Genomic DNA, 19,571 nt, shown 5'->3' with positions numbered 1-19,571 from the left:
TGCAGCTCCCTAAAGATGGAACCTTAAAAGTAATTTCCAATGAAAAATTAAAAACTGCTTTTCAGGTTCTATCTTTAGAGAGCTGTATCTAAGCAGGGACTGCTCAATAAGTCTTATATGAAAGACACACTACTTTTTGTCAAAGATTCATCAACACCCTATATAACAGAAGTGTTATATTATAAACCATAGACAAGAGAAAATTCTATAGCTACATTGGGGTTAGCGATCTGAATGAGATAGGATCAATAAAGTGATTCTGAATTGAGCCAATGCCATATAGTTTCAGTCAATATTCTGAATTTAATCCTAGAATTATTTCAGGCTTTCAAATCAGAGCGTGAAATATAATTCATCTTATTCTTGAGGAGATGACTGGGCAGTGGACATACATGTTCTTCTCTAGAGTTTCCATAACGCAAGAGCTTAATTCAAAAGTTCAGGGTGTATAATGATTCCTTTATGCGAGATTATACACAATAACATTCAATAAAATTTAATCCGTTCGTTCTTCAAACAAATTACTGTAGCACTTCAAATCGCAAAAGATTGGATTATTTGCACTCGTCATGTTCACACAATTCACTCCAGTATTCGACCCAATATAAATCCACTTATCTGGAATTGATACGATAAGCTTCAGGTTTATATTAATTGGTATCAATTATAATGCTAGTGTTTCCGTTATCGTAAATATTTGAGTATCAGAAAATATTATCGTTTCAATTGAAAACTATTACATTGTTTCTTTTAATTTACTACCGATTGACTACATTACGTCACAGAAAAAATGTAACAAAATTGAATCAAGTTATATTACTCGAATAACTTTAAAAGAGTTGCTATTTCAGGATATGTATCACATATCCATCTACGGCTACTTTTAATGAGACATAAACGACTTGAAAGCTGACCTTCGAAAAATCCTGAAAAAGAAGGGTTCAGATAAAAATTCGTCAAGACCGAACGGTTGAGCTGAGATGGATGAAATTTTCAGATTTATTACTAGAAGAGTTGCTCTTTCAGAACATGTATCACATTTCCATCTACGATTTCTTTTATCGAAAGATAAACGACTCGAAAGCTGACCTTCGAAAAATCCTGAAAAAGAAGGGTTCAGATAAAAATTCGTCAAGACCGAACGGTTGCGCAGAGATGGATGAAATTTTCAGATTTATTACTAGAAAAGTTGATCTTTCAGAATATGTATCATATTTAGATCTACGATAATTTTCCTGGAAGAAAAACTACTCGCAACTTGACATTCAAAAAATTCCCAAAAAGATGGGGTAAAACTTCCTCAAGACCGAACGGTTGCGCCGAGATTGAAATTGTCAGATTTATTACTACACTCCATTCACTTTTATTTTAGCAGTCGCATTTCACTCTGTATAGTAGGAAAATGTGAGGTTATGACGCTTGTCAAAACATTTTTGGGTTTTAAATCAACGCTATGTTGATGCCCGTTCTACGTAAAAGTTTCTGTTATTACGTTTTTTATCACAATGTCGAATCTCTTCGGAAAATATGTGACGAACATAATTGCAGTTTATACAAACTGATTGAAAACATACCAAATCCAGTTATTTGCATGGAAAATACAAGAGATCAGTATAATATCATAATATGCACTAGCTTGAGGAGAGTTAATGTTCGTTATCTTCTTTGGCTAAAGTTTGAATACGTTACATCAGTTGTAGATTTCAAAAATATTAACCCGAAGATAAAATGCATATGTTGCAGTGGTTGGGAATGGGTATCTCCCGAAGGAATTAACAGATAATTACAAGAATGTTAAATTCTTCAACAAAAATCATCTTGCATCAATATAAGTGAAAGGCATTAAAGGAAGTTTCAATCAAGATGAACTTCACCTTTGAACAAAAATTTCACATGAATAAACAATTAGCAGGACAACTGGCGCGTATTTGTGGCTGTTCATCTTAATGCATTGAGATAATAATAATAATTAGGTATTTATTGGTACCTTAAGACATTTACAATGTATAGGACAAGTCAAATGAAAAATAGAAAAATCAATTTTCGGGAACTTATTCTACGATGACATTCATCGAAAATCCTGTAGTAAACTTTTCGCATTAATTCAGTCAAACATAAAATTCTCAAATGCCACCACTTCTTTGGGTCTCCCAATAGAAGGAAATTCTTTGTCATCCTCTTCATTCACAATCTTTCTGATTGCGGAAATATTCAACTGAAATATAAGTCGTTTAGATTCAGATGAAACATTATATAAATTCTCTTACATTGAATATGTATATACAGTCTGACGTATTGTGGATTTTAGAATATCAGGGTATAACTATTTGAATGAGTGGACCTGAATTCTAAATAGCACTTCCTGGAACCCTGTCTTTTTTTTCAATCACTTTTGGCATTTTCTTCATAGATAACCTAATATTAATTGATATAAGTTGTGGCAACGGCATAGACATAGAGACATGGACTGTGCCTTCCCTTTATATCTATGCATGAAATACGGTCAAAAAAAGTGACAGAGAGAAAAACACGTCGGGAATGCAGTTGTCTTTTTCTAGAATTTTGATTGGTCCACACTCACCTCTATGAGAACAAAAAAGAGAAAGGTATGTCCCGACGAGCTTTTCTCTCTTTCTAATAAATTGCCAATTTCATGCTGGCATTGCTCAGTCCATGTCTCTATGTCTATGGGCAACGGCGTTATTGACATAAACATAGACATAGAGACATGGACTGTGCCTTCCCTTTATATCTATGCATGAAATACGGTCAAAAAAAGTGACAGAGAAAAAAACACGTCGGGAATGCAGTTGTCTTTTTCTAGAATTTTGATTGGTCTACACTCACCTCTATGTGAACAAAAAAGAGAAAGGTATATCCCGACGAGCTTTTCTCTCTTTCTAATAAATAGCCAATTTCATGCTGGCATTGCTCAGTCCATGTCTCTATGTCTATGGACATAAACGACATTTTATGAGTGCCAACCTTATTCCGTTCTAGTTACAAAAACTTGAGAAAATTATTTCATGGCCATCGTCGTGGCCAACCGACTGCTAAAATAAATGTGAATGCAGTATAGAAGAGTTGATCTTTCAGAATATGTATCACATTCAGATCTACGATAATTTTCCTGGAACTACCCCTGCTTTTATTTTCATCGAGGAATCATCTCCCTAAGTCCTTCGCATTTGTTTACAGACACCCTGTATTATCAGCGTAACAGGAAAAAATCTAAAATTCTATTTCCTTTCTGAATCAATACCCATCAGTCAATTCGGATTTAATTAGTCCGCCAGTGGCTCGAAAGAATCGCCATCCCATTAGAAAAATCCAATTATTCAGACCGACACAACTGAAATTTTTTCCCGTCGAATCGACCGTCAAATTCAGTCCCTTATTCTCCCGTATTTCCTCGGGACGGACTGGTATAAACAAAGGAAACTTTGAATCCCCGTTCATCCCCGGGTTACAGTGTGTTGTTTGGAAATCGAAAGAACAAATTCTTCCTTTTTCTCCGGTCCGGGATTCTTTCCCAATTAAGCTAACACGGAGGAAAGTTCTCCTCGTTTTCGATTGTTATTCGGACCTACACATCCGCTCATTTCGGCTTATCAATTCGTGCAGCTTGCCACGGACAGGTTTAAAATTGAACGGTTAAAATACACAGAAGCTACTACTGGTATTCAATTGGGGTCCGTCAATTCCAAGTGTTTTTCATCGAAGGAGGGTTGTGTTGCTCTGAGGAGGTCAAATGAGAACGAAACCATGGTCAGCATCAGCTCTTCTACGGTGGAAAGTTCTCCCTTTCGTTGATGACAGTTTGGCTAGTTAAACTTGTTGATATTTATATCAGCGGTTGGTATATGCATAATTCTTATTATTGTATTCATTGCCTTCCTGTAAAGACGTTATCTATTTCACTAAATGGTTGAAAAGTCGAATCGAGGATGTATGCTGAACCGGCCTTTGTGCTCTCCGTGGGACCAGATAAAGTTCCTAGTCAATGGAGAAAGTGAAAAACGATCCAAATTTCACACAATACTTCATTATTTTCAATGCACAGGGTGGGCAAATTTCGATGTTTTAGCACTACAGCTTTCAAACCAGTGGAGATAGACAAAATCTGATACCCCATTCTCGTTCTCTTTCTCTGAAAAAATAACAAGAGTAGGAGTCATTTTTGGCCACCTTCTTTTGTTTTCGAGTTATAAGAGAAAATTGACAAAATGGCGATTTCGAAATAAATTTATATCTCTGCTAATAAGGATGATAGAGCTCTGAAATGAAAACATTATACAGGCACTTTTTTGAGTAGAATCCAGTGGCGTGCTTGCCTTTTTAGCAGTATTTTTAATTACGAAGGTATGACCCAAAGTTATGTTTTTTCAAATGGGAACACTAGATTTCTATGCAATTTTTTCAAAGCTTAATTTTCACTGATTTCAAAAATATATAACATCATATGGTTTGTATCAATATAAATAATAGAAAATGGTCAAATACCTTTTTTCTCAATACTTCTATGTTTTCATCTTTTGACGAACACAGAAAAATATAACTTCCCATAACAAGAGCAGTCTCCTTCCGGCAATGTCATTCTTTCTATGCTTTTTACCAATTTTCATAAAATTTGAATCTTGAAGAAGTTGAGTGAGAAGCATAGAAATGAAAGAACTACTATTAGTTCTTCATAATATGCTACATTTTTCTATTCTCATCAAAAGTTGAAACCATAGAATTATTGAGAAAAAAGGTTTTTGACCATTTTCTATTATTTATATTGATACAAACCTTATGATGATATATATTTTTGAAATCAGTTAAAATTAAACTTTCAAAAAAAAAAACATAACTTTGGGTCATAGCTTCGTAATTAAAAATCCTGCTAAAAAGGCAAGCACGCCACTGGATTCTACTTAAAAAAGTGCCTGTATAATGTTTTCATTTCAGAGCTCTATCATCAGTATTAGCGGAGATATAAATTTATTTCGAAATCGCCATTTTTCCAATTTTCGCTTATAACTCGAAAACAAAAGAAGGTGGCCAAAAATGACTACTACTCTTGTTAGTTTCTCGGAAAAAGAAAACGAGAATGGGGTATCAGATTTTGTCTATCTCCACTGGTTTGAAAGCTGTAGTGCTAAAACATTCGAACTCGTACAAGCTCACAGAGCTTCTGAGGGCCACCTACGGAGAATGAGGATAAAAATGTGACTGTGGCTGAATACAGTGTGAGTCTTCGACTAGTACATAGAGGGTAAGTGTTCGACTCTTACAAATATTTTAACAGTAGAGTCTTGAGGAAAGAAACACTTTTTTTCCTTACCGTTTTTTCCGAATCTCCTCGGTTTGAAATATACAGGCTGTTGAAAAACCTTAAGAAAATGTTATTTTTAGTTCTCACAAGCTACTTCATCGACTGAAATGAATTTCGAAATATAGTTTTTCATTTATTTGATGAATCTGTTTCGAACACAAGATATCACCTACGTCTTCCAGTTTTCTCATTATGACCATTGCGTACCATGAAAATACCAAAAATTCAAAGAACCCAACTCTTGAAACTAAGTTGGACGCTATCTAATGAATAATTGAGGTTTTTGTAAAATAATGCACCGTTTTCGAGTAAATTGATGTTCAAAAATTAAAAAGTGTGAAATTTGAAAAATTGGGTACTTTGGCTGAATAGAACTCTTCTTAAAAGATCCTCAGATGAGTAATGTCACAGATTTAGCTAGTTCTTCTGAAGGTAATTTTGTTTTTCCAGGGGTGGCACCGCCCATTATGAAAATTTAAAATGGCTCTATCTTTTTATCAGGGCCGAATCAGAAAAATGGTATAGGAAAAAAGTGTTTTTTTTTTACCTCAAGAATCTACTGTTAAAATATTTGTACGAGTCAAAGACTCAACCTGTATATTGGACAAAAATCGGCGAATATTGAAGTTCCTTAAATTTTGTGTAGCAGTATATACGAGATTATGAATCTTTGAGCCAGATTTAGTTACTCTGTCAGACTCGCTCTAAACAGGGTTTGACTCGTACAAATATTTTAACAGTAGATTTTTGAGGTTCTAGATTCGGCCTAGATAACAAGATATAACCATTTTAATTATCATAATATGCTATGCTACCCTTGGAAACCTGGCTAATATATCAGAAAAACAAGCATAAACTCACTGCTTCCATTCCATTTGGTGAACGAATTAGTATTTATAACTGAATAAATCAGTAACAGCAATTTCGTTGGCGATTAATATTTAATATTTCTTCATTTTCAATAATAATAACTAATTCAGCATGCAACCACACATATTAGCTTTGATATTCATCTCCAATATGTAATCATTTAAAACTGTTGTTTATTTCAATCCAATTTGTCGAATTTCACGTGTATATTTATATGAACAAACCGCAAACACGAGAAGTTTTCTATAATTGGAGCTTTCATTCCTGGTTTCAAAAATCGGTCGATTTAAGCCAGCTGGTATGTTTGTTGTAGATTGACCCTTTTTTTTGTGCACTGAACTTCATCCTAGTTTCAGAATGCCCAGAATCTGTGCGTATTATCCAAATCAATCATACTCAATAAGCCACTGAAGCGATAACGAATCGACCGAGTATTGCCATTAGGTACTTTCGTCGTTTTTTGACGTGATTAACCTAATTTTATTATTCGAAAGTTATGGCGGAGCAGTGTTCCGCCACTCGTTAAATTGGAGCTTTTACACGGACTTAGAAACTTTTAATGGCTATTGGAAGTTGTCCTAACTAACAATAAAATCTGTTGTTCAAACCGACGAAAGAGAACTTTTCGATTTTCAACGACAGTAAAACACCCATTGAGGGACGTCAACCTGAGTTTCTGATTATTCCATCAAGTTTGTCGAATCCGGATTGAACAAATGAACAATGAAAAAAAATATGGAAATTGAACGGTGGAGTTCATATTTTAATCATTATTCTAGTTAGAGGCTTGCCGATAAGTCTCAAGCTCTTCAGCAAATTATTGAATCACTCAGCGTAGGTATTATAAATCTGATTGACCAAATCAAGAAGTTATGAGATTAATTCACTTCTGATCCTGAGGAAAGAGTACAACTAAACACCCACTTTCTGCAAAGAGTTGGTTACTCTTTGCTTTCTGGGCTTCTCATCGTCGGTCAGTGCATAGATTCACATATATAATGGGTAAGATGTCTAAAAACATGGTGTATGCACTCGTCAATTTTTGAATGGAATGACATTAGACTAAATCGAAAATAAGAGATTCGTTTCGTGGCGGCGCCACCATGTTCTATCCTTGTTTTATGAAAGAAAATCTAATGATACTCTCTCGCTTTATTTTGTTCTGCGTTTATATCGATCACAGATTACAGTCATCTCTGTGTTCCTGATCCATCAAAGAATCAGCTGTTAACGAATATTTGTGATTTACACTTGAATTTTCGTTGTAAAAACGAATCTCCAGATATTTCAACATTATCGAAGGATTCGAAGGAGTACTTACTATTTTTCTTCAAGATAATTTCTGTTCGACAAATTGTATTCGTGAGGAAGGTAATTCAATATGATTTCAATAAAACACAGTTGATTGACGAAATATTCAATATATTCACTTGACAGAAACGCAATTTTCACTATACTTGTGAAGAATATTCGAAGAACAGACTCGAACAGATTAACGTATTTCTGTTCCTTAATACATGCTCACAATACACATAACGTATTTTCAATACAGTCCCTTTGTTTAAATATTGCTGAAGTTGCCATAAAACTGTTAGCTCTATCCATCCCGAATGTTCATCTGATTTGGCTCTGCCACAATTTCCAACAACAAAGAGTGATAGTCCAACATCACCGAATTCTTAGCTGTAGTTCTGGATTGTTCATACAGAAAACTGAACATGTTCAATAAATGAATGTTGTAAGACCTTTCTCCAAAGTAATACATTTTCACACACCAATAATAGCTTATAAACACAGCACATTCGCAAGTCGTAGGAATGCATTAAAATTATTTTCAAATATCTGTTGACAACTGTCAATTCCTAAACTGCGCTACCTACAGTGGGAAAAACGAAACTTATCTTTTATTTTCGAAGCGGGAAAAACAAAATCTAATCAGTGCATACACCATGTTTTTAGACATTTTAATAATGGGTCTATAGGTTACCCGAGATGTCAATCATTCTTGAATGGACAATACAGAAGTAGAGCTTCTCATATTTGATTTTCTGTGGTTAAATGGGTTATATTCGAATCTGGTTACTCTTGTACGAAATGTAATAAACAACAAGAAAAGAGTTTAATGTCTGTGAATAATATTCGTTACATCTTTTTATCAATTTTAGCAAACGTACTCACAAGATATACTGAGTGTGTATTTGACTCGTACAAATATCTCAACAGTAGATTCTTGAGGTCAAAAGAAACATTTTTTCCTAATCGGTTCTGTTTAAAAGATACAGTCTGTTGAAAAACCAAAAAAATTCTCACAAACGGTTTTATCGAATAAATGGTTCGCAATACAGGGTGACAATTTGAAAACTTATCAGTCCACTTATGTCACGACGAGGTTGATTTCAGAGAAAATGCCAGAACAGGTCAATTTCTTTTCGTAGAGGGACATATTTTGAGCAGAATTGTGAGCCGAAATCTCCTCCTAGGTGAAGGAGCTATAACCCCTAAATTCTCAATAGGGAATAGGGGGTGAGCTATACCTCGATTGAAAGATCACTTGATCCTCTACATGAATACTATGGTTTTCAAATTTTTATGTCATTATCTCGTTGGGTTAAAAAGTTGTAGTTCAAGTATCACCAATTTTGCCCACCCTGTACACGTGACGTTTTTTTGCAAGTTTGGCACCTTCCCACACATTTTCGTCACGCTCAAATTGTCAGATTAATAGATTGTATACTTTTCCTAATACACATATATCTCGATCTGATACGCTCGAGTATGTACAATGATCTTTTACTATTCTGATAGGCTGTCCTAGACAATTTCCCCTATAAACAGTTCTGAAATTTGGTGGAGGTATGTACTCTTCAGGGTCCAAGGTATCTCCCTTTATATTTATCTGACACGCTCGAGTTAATCCCGAATTTCCCTCTTGGGCTCCCCAACTATCTCAAAGTAAGATTCCTTTGGATTTGATGACTCTGTAATGTCTTTACGATAATGCAGATACCACTATCAAGTGTTGTACTTATTACATATTCAGCCAATTCTGGTCTTGCAGTAAGTGGCCGATTTTTCATCACGCAAATAACAACTTGGTCTGTTGAATATACCGGTTACATACCAGAAGTTTTGAGGGTCAAGCTTACATAGTTCTTCCCCTTTCTTTTCTCTCCATTGAAGAAAATTCTATTGAAGCAACAGGCTCGATGATGGTTGCTAGATGGCTTTCGGTTTTCTGGCTATCGATTTATCCTCAATAGCCTAGACGGCTTCGTTATTGCGAATAATGAAAAAGAATCCGTTCATCCCCAATAGATTCGGACCAAAGTCAACAGATTGCAGATGACAAGTCGGGACTTCATTATCCATCAGATATGAACTTTCCACATTTCGATTCGAACGTCAATTTTTTCCCGCAATTTTCAATTTTCTCCGGTAATTCAAACAGTTCATCCGTCATAATGAGAATTCCAAGAACAATACCGTTTTCCAATTTCATTGTACCGCTGTAGCCGATAGGCACGCTGCTGCTGCAATAAGCGTTCTAAAAATACGAGATGCTCAATATTGATATTATATTGTGAACGAACAACAATAAAGCAAAAAGTGCCGCAGAGCAGGGGTCGCCACTCGTATTGAAATCCAAATACATTCCAGGATTCAGTGTTCCGAATCGACAATTTTTCAGGAATAGATTCGATTTTAATAACCATGGAAAATATTAGATTCTCAATTTGTTTACCCCCCATTTTTCTGTACGCGGCTACTGATTCGATGAAACGTGCAGAATTTCATTAATTCCCTTGTATTTTCTCAATATAATTAATATTTCAATAACCATTCAAGTTAAAATTGAACGAATTTTCTTCCCGAGCAAACCTTGTACCCGAATCATCTACTTCATGAGACATACAGGGTGAGTCTTTGACTCGTACAAATATTTTTATAGTAGATTCTTGTCAACCCTGTACATTCTCGAACGCGGTGGCTTTTTTTCTTATATTGAAGCAAATGATTCAAGATTAACAGAAAAAATATAATCTGACAGTTTCAGCAAGCTGAAACAACAAAAATTGGCCATAAAGGACACAAAAATCAGTATTTTTTAATTATGTCCTCTCCTGGGCTTCAAATTGTTTTCGCATTCATTATGAAAGTTTCAGGGCATAACATTTTTTACAAATTTTGTCCGAAGAAAATTTTTCTAAGTTTGAACGTTTGCGAGATATATAGCGATGAATGTACATTAGACTGGGTTTCTACATTGACCTTGGCCTTTCGCATGTGTGGCTAAGCTCCTCACCCTTATCACCCTCTAATTCGAAAACGGTTAAGAGTACGTAAAATTGCTTCAGACAGAAGTTGTATAGAATTTTATTACCTACAACTTTCATGATGAACACAGCAAGGATTAGAGGTACAGGGAGGGAGATATTTAAAAAAATGCCTCGTTATCATCTTCAAACTGTCAACTTCAGAAAACACTCCCTGATTATTGTCAGAATAATGGGTCAACACGTCTGCAACACCGAGATTAATCATTTATAAGAAAATCTGACACGAATATGTACAAGTAACGATTTTTTTTGCATTTTTAAAGGACCGCTGTGACCTTGCGTCCGAATTGTCAGTTCCTTGAAAAGTAGCTTCCTTTGGGTCCAATTAACATATCCTCTAAAAATCTAACACACTCGAAATTTTTTTACCATTTTCAACTCTTCCGTACGGCCAGCTCCACCACGCAAACTATAAGATTAACATGAATTTATCATCAGAGACACGTAGGGCGTATACAGTATCTTAATCTGACCCGCTCGAGTATGTACACCTGTCGATTTTTTTTATATCTTTGAAACCCTGCAGACGCTTTCCCCACTGTTGAAAGTGCATACATCACGGAACCTTGTTTTTCTTTCTACCATCTAATCTTCAAAATCCACGACGCTAGAGTAAATCCCGATTCAGCATTGTCAGCTCCCCAACTATGATGTCTGAATAAAATATACGGTTTCGTTTTCTGACTAGGAATCCGAATTAATTAACATAGGATGTCCATATCTTTCTCAGTATCTTGTGAAAAAAATGTAAATGAGTTTTTAAATAAATATGTGGTAGGTATATAAATTGATTATAACACAAAAATTTCTCGAAGGTTTTAACATTATCAAACTTATCCTAAAGAATTTCAGAAGATGCAGAGTCCTCCCAGATTAAATTTCATTCGATATCTTTTCATCATTAGTTTGTAGTGCGCACAGTCTTGCCCTCCCTATTTATTTTTCACCCTTTGACCACTCCAATTCTCTATAGACCTTGTAATAGTTATTGGTTAATCCCCGATTATTTCCATAATTTGTTTGAATGGATTAATTGAAATGAAACAAAATGAGAAAGCTCTATTGGAAGTGATGATGCCCAACTAAATCGTTGTGGATCTGATCGATTTGGTCACATAAATAAATAAAAATGTTTTCACTAATTTTCGTGGAAAAATGTATGGTCTGAATTCAACCAATAACTCTATCTAGTTGGGGAGTTTCAAGAATATGATTAATTTTTAATGTAATTCCTTCTTCTTCAGACCTCTAAAAACGCTAAGCCCCCTTGAATAGTTAAAATTATCTTGGAAAAACATAGGAGAAACACTTGGAAGGCAAACGTTGCAGATAAATTCTAAATGTGCCCAGAAAAAGTATTTGATAGGAGAAAATTGCCAGTCCCGACGGATGTGCTCCAGTTTAACACGTTTTCGGTCGCGTTTTGGAGAGTTTATTAAATTTTCAGTAATCGATTCTCCAGTGGGCAATTTCAGGCTGATGGTGGAGCTGGAAATTTTCCCCGTAGAATTCAATAAGGGACGGCGCACGAAACTTGAGTTCTTTTATGCTTGGAGAATTGAAGTCATTTTTCACACGAACAACAAGGATTTTGCGCCTCGCTGAATGATTGGATAATGCTTTCTTGTAGCATTCACGTTTTTCAATCAGGAATGATGTTGCGACAACGAAGGGAAACATGGAATTTTCCTAGATTTCACAGTTCATTTTCAACCTTATCAATCATGCAAGAAGAAAACGATGTCTATGGAGGCATTGACTTCACTAGTCACTTTTATACGAGATTCTTCGAAATGTTACCAATGTATGATGAAAGTGACGCAAACTTCATACAGCGGAAATTACAAAATCCTACCAATGTGGAAGTGAATTTGTTGAAAGATGCATTCATTCAGATATTGAACTTGTCATGATACTGGTATGTGGTGAAAAATGTAGGTGTAACATCTCAAATGACAGAAAAGGAGAAACTATTTCAATAAATAGCCTAGGTGTATAGTGAAAGAAAAGTAAACAGTGTGAGGGAATGAAGATAGGTCTGCTTTTATATGTGCTTTTTATCGCATTTTTTCGTCAAGCGAGACTCTATGGACTTCAAAATAGCGACGACAACTTCAAACAAATTGTATGAATAATTCAGGCCAATTACATCATATTAGTGAGTTTCTGAACTTTCTTGAAAAAACCTCCAAAACTTTTTTGTTAACAAATGTCATATACATGGTGGGTCTTTGACTCGTACAAAAATTTTAACAGTAGATTCTTGAGGTCAAAAGAGAAACTTTTTTCTCATACCATTTTTTCCTATTCGGCCCTGATAAAAAGATAAAGCCATTTTATTAAGTTTTCGAAATGAGCTATGCCATCCCTTCAATCTAACAAACTAAATCTATGACACTACGCATCTGAGGATCTTTTTAACAGAGTTGCATTCAGCCAAAGTACCCAATTTTCCGAATATCACAGATACTTTTTATTTTTGAATAAATATTCATTAGATGGCGTCCAACTTAGTTTCAAGAGTTGGGTTCTTCGAATTTTTTGTATTTTTATGGTACGTGATGGTCATAATGAGAAAACTGGAAGACGTGGGTGATATCTTGTGTTCGAAAAAGATTAATCAAATAAATGAAAAACTATATTCCGAAATTCATTTCATTGGATAAACTGTTTGTGAGATACTAAAAACTCAAAATAACATTTTTTATGGTTTATCAACAGAGTGTATCTTTTACACCGAGCCGATTTGGAAAAAATTGTATAGGAAAAAGTGTTTCTTTTGACCTCAAGAATCTGCTGTTAAAATATTTGCAAGCGTCAGAGACTCGCCCTGTATACGTATACAGGGTGTCTGTAAACAAATGAGAAGGACTTGGGGAGATGATTCCTCGATGAAAATAAGCAGCTGTAGTTCCTATAAATTTTTTTCGAAATCGACCTCCCTTCCAAGATACCTACAGCCTTAGGAAGGCGATGAAGAGTTGACAGTTTTTGATTTTTTTACGGGTTCTAAAGAACCCTGAGTCATACAACTATACATAATATGAAGCACTAACTAGATGTTACTCACCCAATTTTTTTAGATCTCATAACTGATTTTTCTTCTAAAATTGTTTTCGTAAATAGTCTCGCTCGCTCATGGCGAACATGTCCACTATCCATCTTTCTCATAATTTTGCCGCAAAATTAAGAACCTACCAAGAACTTGTGCGAATAAAAAACATTTTGACTGAGTAGAATGGGTTAGCATAAATCGGGTTACTTGAGGTTTTCATTTTTTTCTTCTTTTTTTTAGGATGAAAATAACAAGTATTGTACCAATTTAAATCCTGATTAAATGCGCCAACTTTTAATGGCATTTGCCAAGGCACTCTAGTACATTTTTTTAAAGGAGGGCCTATCAAAATCGACAAATTTTGAAAATTTTGAATTCATAGTTTAACAAATAGTATTAATTCTGAGAAACTTGGGGCAATTGTGTCATTATTTTTAACTGTGATTCTAGAAATGTTATTTAGGGTTACGGTTCCAAAGCTTAAATGAACAAAAATAATAAAAATTAACCACAATAACCGAAAAATGGTTACACTTCGACCAAATTTTTTAAATGCCCATAATTTTCGAACTGCATGGGATAGATTTTTTTCTGATTTTTCTTATGATGGTTACAATCAATCCTGTCACCCCCTTTCGGCTTGACGTTGAGTTCTGGGTCACCCTGTATACATAAGTGTTCCATAGAATGACTGCATCCCTCTAAAATATATGCATCAACTATCTGCCTCATAGACCTTCGTATACTGCTTGTAATTTTTTCCGAGAAAAGTATCGACTGTATCGAAATTTTGCAAGAGACTTTTTCTCCAGAATTGAATGGGAAACCATAAGAGAATTTTATTTTTCGAAAATCTATTCCACGAGAACAATATCATAAGGGGTTGTTATGTTCCAGCCCTAATAATAAAGTTATAGATCTGAAAAAAATTGGGTGAGTAACATCTACTTAGTGTTTCATATTATGTATAGTTTTATGACTCAGTGTTTTTTGGAACCCGTAAAAAAAATAAAAACTGTCAACTCGTAATCGCCTTCCAAAGGCTGTATCTTGGAAGGGAGGTCAATTTCGATCTACCCCTGCCTATTTTCTTCGAGAAATCATCTCCTTAAGTCCTTCGCATTTGTTTACAGACACCCTGTATAGAGACTGAAGAGTAGAATAATCCTCCTATAGATGGAAAAACTTAAATGATACTCCATTCGAACAATACCGCAAACAGGAAACTGATAACGCATTTACTCCAAATAGACCATTTACAGTTACTGCGCTGATAATATTATTACTTATTAAGTACGATTACCTATATGAGTCTAGTACGCTGTACGTTTGTCCAATTAGGACCATCGCCCACTATTACGAGCTCGTAACCGCTGAAATTTGCATGTAGGTTAGAACGGAATTGGTAATTGTTTCTTGAACAAAATTTAACATGAGACCTAGACATCGTAAGTTCTTCGTGGTGTAATGTAAGACGAGATCATTCTGCTTGTTAGAAGGATAACATAATTCAATAAAATGTACCAATTAGGCGAAGAGTACTTTCTGTAAAACGATATTAATCTGAAGGTTCGTAAAAATTAATCCTATGAAATATTCAGGATGCAACAAGCTTTTGTTCTGGAAGAAGTTCGCATGTCTTGTTCCTTGTTGTTTTTACAGTCTCTTTTCATGTTCCACCTATCCCTTAAGCTGGAAAAGAGACAGGGGAGTTCACTTGAAAAAATTGGCTCAATACACATTGAGTAAAAAGCAATTCCTATTTTTGGTATTGAGTATTTTGTAGAAAAATGCTGAGGATGATCTAATCATTCTAGTCAACCCTTTTCTATTGAAGGGATCAAGCGGTTGAACTTATTGAATTCGAATATTCACTTTTTTTGTGTACCTACTTGAGTGTTTTGGACGTATTATCAATATCAATGCCATTTTCGTAGTTTAGTGATTGATGAACTATATTTAATATGACCCTATACCACTCTAAGCTTTGAGCCTTTCTTTTATCTGCTTACCTACTAACAAATATCATGGAAATTCGAAATTAACAATCAATATTTTCAATTCTTTTTAAAATTTCGTGAACCTCAAATTTCCAAAATATCAAAAAGGTTGAACTACTGCTGCCCTTTCACTAAGGCAATATGAACGAAATTATGAAGATATTTCCATACATCTGGCCAAATTATTAGCATACCAGTGATTCGATGCAAAATCTCAAGTAGAAACGCTTCAAAGTTGGTGTTTGAATATTGAATTATTGAATTGAATATACATATATGTTCAAAATACTTCTTCTTTCAATGGTTTTCACAAATAATACGTTATATTCAATAAAAAAATTGATTAATTAATGTATCGACATATGTAGTCGGAAATGAAATTCTAATATTTTGTTGAGCCACCTTTTGCCGCTGTGCATGAGAGCTTTAATTCTTCGCGGTATACTATCAGTTGTAAGATTGTACGTTTTGGTGCATTTGTGGATGATGAGTTTATACGTGGGTGATCGTAATCAGGCCCGAACTTGCAGCGAGTAGAAAAGATATGTATTGATTCATACTCCGGTACCAATACATCAGCATTGTAATGCAGCACTTAAAAAATAAATGATAAACGGAACAGTATAATGAAATTCCTTGTTGAAAGTGACAGTCTGGAAATATTAAATTCAAATGTTTTGCTTTTTTCTTGGGTATTACAAGTAAATATAAAAATCGATAAAAATCCTTAGTGCGTCTAATAAATTGGCCAGGGACTGTATGTCTAACTTTCAATAATTCGTTTCTGTAAAATGTACACATATATCTACGTTGTGAAGAAACTATTTATTTTTCTTGTATCTACACTCATAACTAGCCGAAAAAATTAAGAAAATTGTACTCACCGACCATCTTGATATACATCGCGTTCTGTTCAGTGATATCGATGGTAACGCCAGAAGTTTTCTGCAAAAATTCAACAAATCGGTTAAAAAATTCGATAAACTCCAGTATTCGACTATCAACAAACAGGAAAATCCCCAATCTTTTGGGATATTCTATATAACCGAGGTTCCACCAATAAAATGTTAGACAGAGTGTAACAAACTGTTACCTATAAATGATACTAAAGAAAATAGATAGATTACCTGCAAATGTGGTTGTGTTCAGAAATTTTGAGACCATTTCAAAGGTTTCCATTTTTTGCAACCTTTTTTTGGATACAAGAAATCTAAATGTTTACTCACTTATCTTACACATTATTTTGCCTATTTCTTCATAAGCTTCGCAGCTGAAGGTGAAAATTCTCAGTATTTGTAGTACAGAATCAGTTCAATCAAAAAATTTTAAAAATAAAATTCAGTAAAGAGTATGGTCTGCTTGAACATCAACCAAAGCGTCTTTGTGTTCTTTCGATCAAACTGTTGTAGTAGCCTTGATCAATTTTTCCGCACAGTTTCGGTAAAAGCCGTCTAGATGATGAGTGTTTGATGAGAGTCCAAAGATCCTTGTAGCTTATCCCCAGCGTGTCAATGGGACTTAGATCTGGCGACCGAGAAGGCAGGGAAGGGAGTAAACAATTGATTCCTCATAAATGAATATTTGGTGGGCAAGAATTTTTTGAAACGGTCACAACACTTCTGAACTTAAGTTTTGTGAAGCAGTATATACAAGGTTATTTATTGGTTAATGGGCGGAAGCTAAGGGTAGATAGAGGATACTGAGGTGAGTCAGAATAACATAAATTTATTTATTTATAATCAATATACAGAGTGTTTAATTTATTTTGCAGGTTTCTTCAATTACCCATTACGAACCACCCTATAGATTTTGATGATATTTGGTACGTTTATTCCGAGGTTTATTCTCTTCAAAAACTAGTATATAATGAAACTGCAACTGGTTTTTTTTTTCAGGTCCAGCATTGGAAAAACTGTCAATAAGGTTTAATGAAAAAACATCCTGTATATCGATATTCCTTTTATTAGATAAGAAATTCGAGAAAAGGAGAAAAAACGAATATTCGATTGTCAGCTCTTAGAAAAATTAAATAGACTATACGAGGATATATTGAAAAATTCTTAGCCTACTATAGAACCAAACGAAATTTCAATGTCAAAATATTTTATTACTCAACATATTCTCCTCAATTGGATACATTTATTACAGCGAACCTGCAACGTCTCTAGACCTTTAAAAAAAATGTTTCTTCTTGCTCTGCAAACCAGACCTCTACAGCTTTTATTACCTCCGCGTTGGAAGAAAATTTACGACCTTTTAAACTTTTTTTCAGTTGAGGAAAGAGGAGATATTCGGATGGAGCCAAATCTGTTGAATAAGGGGAGTGTCCTAGTAATTCTAGAATTCTAAATCACGAATTTTTTGCATGGCAACATGAGAGTTGTGTGCAGGGGCGTTGTCCTGCAAACACAAAACACCTTTGGATAACTTTTCGCGTCTTTTCTCTTTAATTTTTTCACGAAAATTGGTGAGTAATGTCGAATAGTAATCTCCGGTTATTGTCCAACCCTTATCCAAAAAATCAATCATGATTACTCCATGGCATACCCAAAAAACTGAAGCAAGAACTTTTACAGCAGATTTTTGGACACGAAACTTCTTAGGTTGGAGAACCAAAGTTCTCATCGATTGTTGCTTTGTTTCTGGATCGTAGAAATGTACCCAAGTCTCATCCATACTAACAATTCGGTTTAAGAAGTCTACATCGTTTTCAAATCGAGCACAGATCGAAGGCCTTGCTTCTACCCTTGCACGCTTTTGATCAACATTCAAACATTTGGGGATCCATTTTGCAGCAATTTTTCTCATGTCTAAATTGATGTGAACTATATGATGAACGCGTTCGTATTAAATATTCAGTGCTTTAGATATCTGTTTAAGCCCAATTGGACGGTCTGATAAAATCATGTCCTGAACTGCATCGATATTTTCGGGGACTGACACAGAAACTGGCCTTCCCGATCGGCCATCATCTTCAACGGAAAATTCACCTATTTTGAAGCTTGCAGTCCAATTTTTCACGGTCGCATACGAAGGACATTGATCACCAATGGTATTAAGCATATCTTCGTAAATCTTCTTAACGTTTAACCCTTTTAAATACAGGTACTTGATGATGGCTCGATACTCCAATTTTTCGATTTTCACAATTTCGGTGGACATCTTCATTCTTTTAATTTATTGCGTAACTCTGGCTAACTTTGTTGACCTCAAACTTCACACTGACACTTCTAATGAGTTATTGTTCGTTGCTATGGTAACGCAATATTTTTTTATGCATGGAACTGGTCTAGGCTAACTAGATATCAATACATCCTCGTATTTCATCTTCAGATGAAACAAAATATAAATTTTCATCGAATATGTTGGATACCGTTTGATAAATATTCGATCGTCAGCTTTTAGAAAAATTACGTGAATTATGTAGACAATACGCAAAAAATGGCAAAGCAATTCTCAGGATCGTAAGTACTCTCGACGAAATCGTTACATCACGATGGTCTCCTATACTGGCAAGTACCGTATAACGACCGCTCAAAATACGAGATACCCTCCAAATAGAAGTACGAATAATGGCGCACAATAATGATAGACCCTTTCGTGTGCTCCGGTAGTATCAAATGAATCCTCCCTCTATTCGTCGGAATGCAGAAGCTCCGAACTGCAGACGATGAGGCCCGCACATTCCCGTGGAAAATCCTGGAGTGGCCCTTAGTCTCGTTAGTTGCGCTGGATGACTACTTTGGAGCAGTTGTTTTAGCGAAACGAAAAAACCGACCCTTATTATTCATGGCATTCCTGACGTTCGCTCCCTCGCAGGGCGAGGAATTTCGCATTTAGTTGATCCTGGAACAACAGGGAATCGATTCCGGGGCATTTTTCATCCAGAAATACTCCAGATACGTCGAGTTCTGTATGACTGTTATGTGGGTGGAATGTCATGTCGGTAGCGTAATGTCGAGCAGAGAAGAATAATGAATTGAATGGGAATC

At 35.1% G+C, this 19,571-nt stretch overlaps 1 protein-coding gene across 4 annotated transcripts in view; it reads right to left on the bottom strand.

Moving 5' to 3' along the window:
* Window positions 1-19,571, bottom strand: part of LOC123309533 — a 155,035-nt gene that overhangs the window by 52,767 nt on the left and 82,697 nt on the right. For all 4 annotated transcript variants that reach the window (XM_044892699.1, XM_044892704.1, XM_044892717.1 and 1 more), the window contains one exon: window positions 16,464-16,524. In XM_044892699.1, coding sequence (XP_044748634.1) covers window positions 16,464-16,524 — 61 coding nt within the window. The remainder of the gene's footprint in view (window positions 1-16,463; window positions 16,525-19,571) is intronic.

Source organism: Coccinella septempunctata, chromosome 1, assembly GCF_907165205.1.
Source record: "Coccinella septempunctata chromosome 1, icCocSept1.1, whole genome shotgun sequence".
NCBI lineage: Eukaryota > Metazoa > Arthropoda > Insecta > Coleoptera > Coccinellidae > Coccinella > Coccinella septempunctata.
This window is presented reverse-complemented; position numbering and strand designations above follow the sequence as displayed.